The sequence below is a fragment of the Protobothrops mucrosquamatus genome, unplaced genomic scaffold, assembly GCF_001527695.2.
Source record: "Protobothrops mucrosquamatus isolate PMUCROS unplaced genomic scaffold, P.Mucros_1.0 scaffold772, whole genome shotgun sequence".
Taxonomy (NCBI): Eukaryota; Metazoa; Chordata; class Lepidosauria; order Squamata; family Viperidae; genus Protobothrops; species Protobothrops mucrosquamatus.
Window position 1 is genome coordinate 170,600 of NW_015387040.1, and position 3,596 is coordinate 174,195.

Genomic DNA, 3,596 nt, shown 5'->3' on the forward strand with positions numbered 1-3,596 from the left:
TTATTATTATTATTATTTATTGAATTTATATACCGCCCTATCTCCCTTACGGGACTCAGGGCGGTGAACAGGCGATAATAAAAACCACAATAAATATACACAAATTTCTGTCTAAAATCAAATTAAATAACAGGCCTGCTCTAAAAATACCCCATACAAAACCCCCACTAAAACATAATCAAACTACGCCAGGCCGGCCATACGGAATAGATGAGCCTTCAGGGCTCGGCGAAAAAGGCGCAGGTCCGCAACTGTACGTAGGTCGGGGGGTAGGTCATTCCAGAGGGCAGGAGCTGCCACAGAGAAGGCTCTCCCCCTGGGGGTCGCCAGCCGGCATTGTCTGGCCGACGGTACCCTAAGGAGGCCCTCTCTGTGGGAGCGGACTGGTCGAAGGGAGGTGTTTGGTAGGAGGTGGTCTTGCAATTACTCTGCATGTAGCAAGTTGGCGTTTGTGAGTCTTTCATTGTATGTTGTCTTGCTTTGTTATATGTAGCTCTTAAATAGGGCTGAGCTTACTTTAAAAATTGATCTGGAAGAACTGTTTTTTAACTCGCCCAAGCATGAAACCTTTTTACTATACATTAAAAAAGCCAGTTTATTTCAAGCTTCCCCATAAATCTATTATTAATTACCATTAATTAGATTCATTTTGATTAGTCAACTCCTTAAGTAGTAGCACCTTCTTTCAGACTAAATGTGAAAGCAAGAAAAAAGACCTGATGCTTTAATAAGTAGGAGAGAAGTGCAGGTTTTTCATGGGGGTCTGACCATTCCTTCCAAACAATTTTCAAATTGTGCAGGGCCCTGTTGTGAATGTTTTTCTGATAGTTGAAGCAACCAGTTTGAAAAATATTTTCACAGAGAACTTCCCTACTATTTCTTCCTGATGTTTTAAAAATAGGTTTTGGATGAAGATAGGAATAACACTTTGGCTTATATGTAATTAAAAATAGCCTTCTTTCCATTTTTAGGGTGCTACTGGACCGAGCATATTCAGAAAACAACAATCCATTTTGCCAGCTGGATTCAGAAATACTTTCCTCACAACTATACCCTTCAGTCAATCAATTTGCCAATACCTCAGAAACAAATACCTCGGACAGATATTTCTTTAAAGACCTCAGTCAGATACTAGTCAATTTCAAATCATGTAAATGGAGGCATTTTAGGCCTCGGACACCATCCCTACATGACAGTGATGAATTTTCCTATAGGAAATTACACAGGAGTGTAAATCAAGCAGGCACAGTACAACCTGGGACCCAGACGTGCAGTACCTCTATACAAAGTAAAAGTAGCAGTGGTTCAGCACACTTTGGTATGTTGATTTTCATGAACTTAATTCTAAACATACTTTTGGCAAAAGTCCAATATTTATTTCCTCCATAATTTTTCTCAGTTGCTGATGTTTATGTTGCACGTTTAAACACCATGCTAAAGTTAAAATTTAATATGGTAGATTTGGTCCAGACTTACTTTGTACTTTAATTATAGCTATATTGAATCCAGTCCCCTATGATTCTATGTTTTTATGTCTACCAAAGTTTCTTTGGTAGAATTTTATAGTTTGTTTTTTAAATTTGTTATTTATCTTTGCTGTTTTATTTATATTTACTAGTTTTGACAATTTATAATTTGCTATTAAGTTCAAAATAAGGAATTGGTTTAAAATGGTCAAGATATTGACACTTAAAATCCAAACTCTAATATACACAATCATGAAAAGTCCTACATATACAACGTTTTGTTGGTTAAAAGGACCAATTTGTTAGTTGTGTTTTAAGACAAAAAGCTTAGAGATCACCACTGAAAAACCTGTAGCCTGTAGTCCGTTTGGCAGTGTGAATACCCATCTATATCATATATTAAGGAAATGGTACAAATAGAATAATATTTTTTTTGAGAAATGATACTAATCTGTTGAAAGGAAGCAATTCTGTCCTGACTTCTAGTAAAAGGATCTTGTTTTAAAAAGTCTTATACAATGCTATCTAAAAATGAGCATGAATATAATTTAAGACTACAGTGGTTTTGGGGCAGTTCAGAATTGTATCTCCAAACTGTAAATTTTGATGAGTCAAGCAGCCTGGGATACTGTTCAGAAGGATATGGCCTTCTGACTGAACACGACTGCTATAGAATTCTGGAAGCAGTTGCCAAGACTGAGATTGTGTTGGTTAAATATGTAATTTTCAAATGTAAATCTTGAGAGTGTAATGTTTCAACTGTGATCGTCTTCTTTCTATCTTCTATAACTGACACAAACCTCTCTTAAATTCTTTTTTTATTGATAATTTTTTATTTATTTATTTCCAAAGTTAAAATACAAAATCCAAAAAGAAGAAAGAAAAAAAAGAACAAAACAAAGACAAAAAGAAAAAGAAAAGAAAAAAAAGGTGTGTAAACAAAATATCAAACATACACATAAAATGTCCCCCCTGGTTGAAAACTGATAAATATAATTCAGCAATAGTAATTGTCCCCCCCCCCTGCAAAACAGGTCCACAATGTATGAACTTCTATATATTGGCAAAATTGCTATATAATATTAAAAATATCACAAGGCTTTAACATTAAAATCATCCAGCTCCCATCTTTTTTTTATAACTATTTTGGGGGGCATTGTAGAGAATATATGATATGTAGTGTTCAAAGTCCTTAATTTATTGTTGCTTTGATTTTAATATAATCCAAACCCCTCTTATAGCTGAGCTTTCACAGCAAAGTATAGACAGTTTCTTCTCAAGGGCAAAGAAAGTAAGTGTTTCTTAACAAAGTAATCGCAAAAGAAACTGAGATAATAGTTCCCACAGTAGAAAGCAAATGGGAAAAAAGGAAAGTTCTCATCTTTTGAAATAAAAAACAGAAATATGTACAAAAATAAAATGGAATAACAGAGTTCTTTTAAAAACTAGTAAAATCCTTACAATAAGAATCCAGTATAAGTCAGATCAAATCACTTTCACTGCAAAAAGGAGAAGCCTCATTGACATCCTTGCGGCGAGGTGAAAGTCAAAGTATATTTTATAACTCCAAAGTACAATGATGAAAGCACACATTTATAATCCAACGGGGGGTGTAGAGCACTTCAGCATTCAGCCAGGTTATTTAACAGTTAAAAATGTTAGTCAAAAGCAAAACAAAAAACAAAAAAAACCCTTCAAAATGTGATGTTAAAACAGGCACCCCTAAGGATACAAACAGCAACAGGAAAAGATGGAGACCTTACCACTCTGACTGGTCTTACTGAGAATTGCAATCCTCTGGATTCTCTTCCCAGGCAAGTACATGGTCATCTGAGGGTCATCATGTAGTATTCCAAGATACTCATGTTCAAATTCCAGGGACCATGCTGTGAAAGAACTGGCTTTGGCCAGTTGTTTGTCAGCTGTTTGTCGGCAGGGAGAGAAAAAACACCCCACCTTTCAGTGCGCCATTTTCTGGAGGACTCCTCAAGCTGCTTTTAAATTCTGTTGGAATGGTTCTGTAGCTATGGATATGTTTCTTTAAAAAAAAGACAAGGAAATCATCTCTGATGTGGTTGAATAAAAAGAATACATATAGTAACATCCCTAGTAATTTTATTAAGACTTTTG

The 3,596-nt window shown here is 35.4% G+C and overlaps 1 protein-coding gene across 1 annotated transcript in view; it reads left to right on the forward strand.

Annotated features, from left to right (window-relative positions):
• Positions 1-3,128, forward strand: part of LOC107289816 (enhancer of polycomb homolog 1) — a gene marked incomplete at its 5' end in the record, with an annotated part of 46,731 nt that extends 43,603 nt beyond the window's left edge. Inside the window, 2 exon segments of the mRNA XM_015818627.1 lie at positions 972-1,318; positions 2,319-3,128. Coding sequence (XP_015674113.1) covers positions 972-1,318; positions 2,319-2,404 — 433 coding nt within the window.
• Positions 3,129-3,596: the final 468 nt, after the last annotated feature.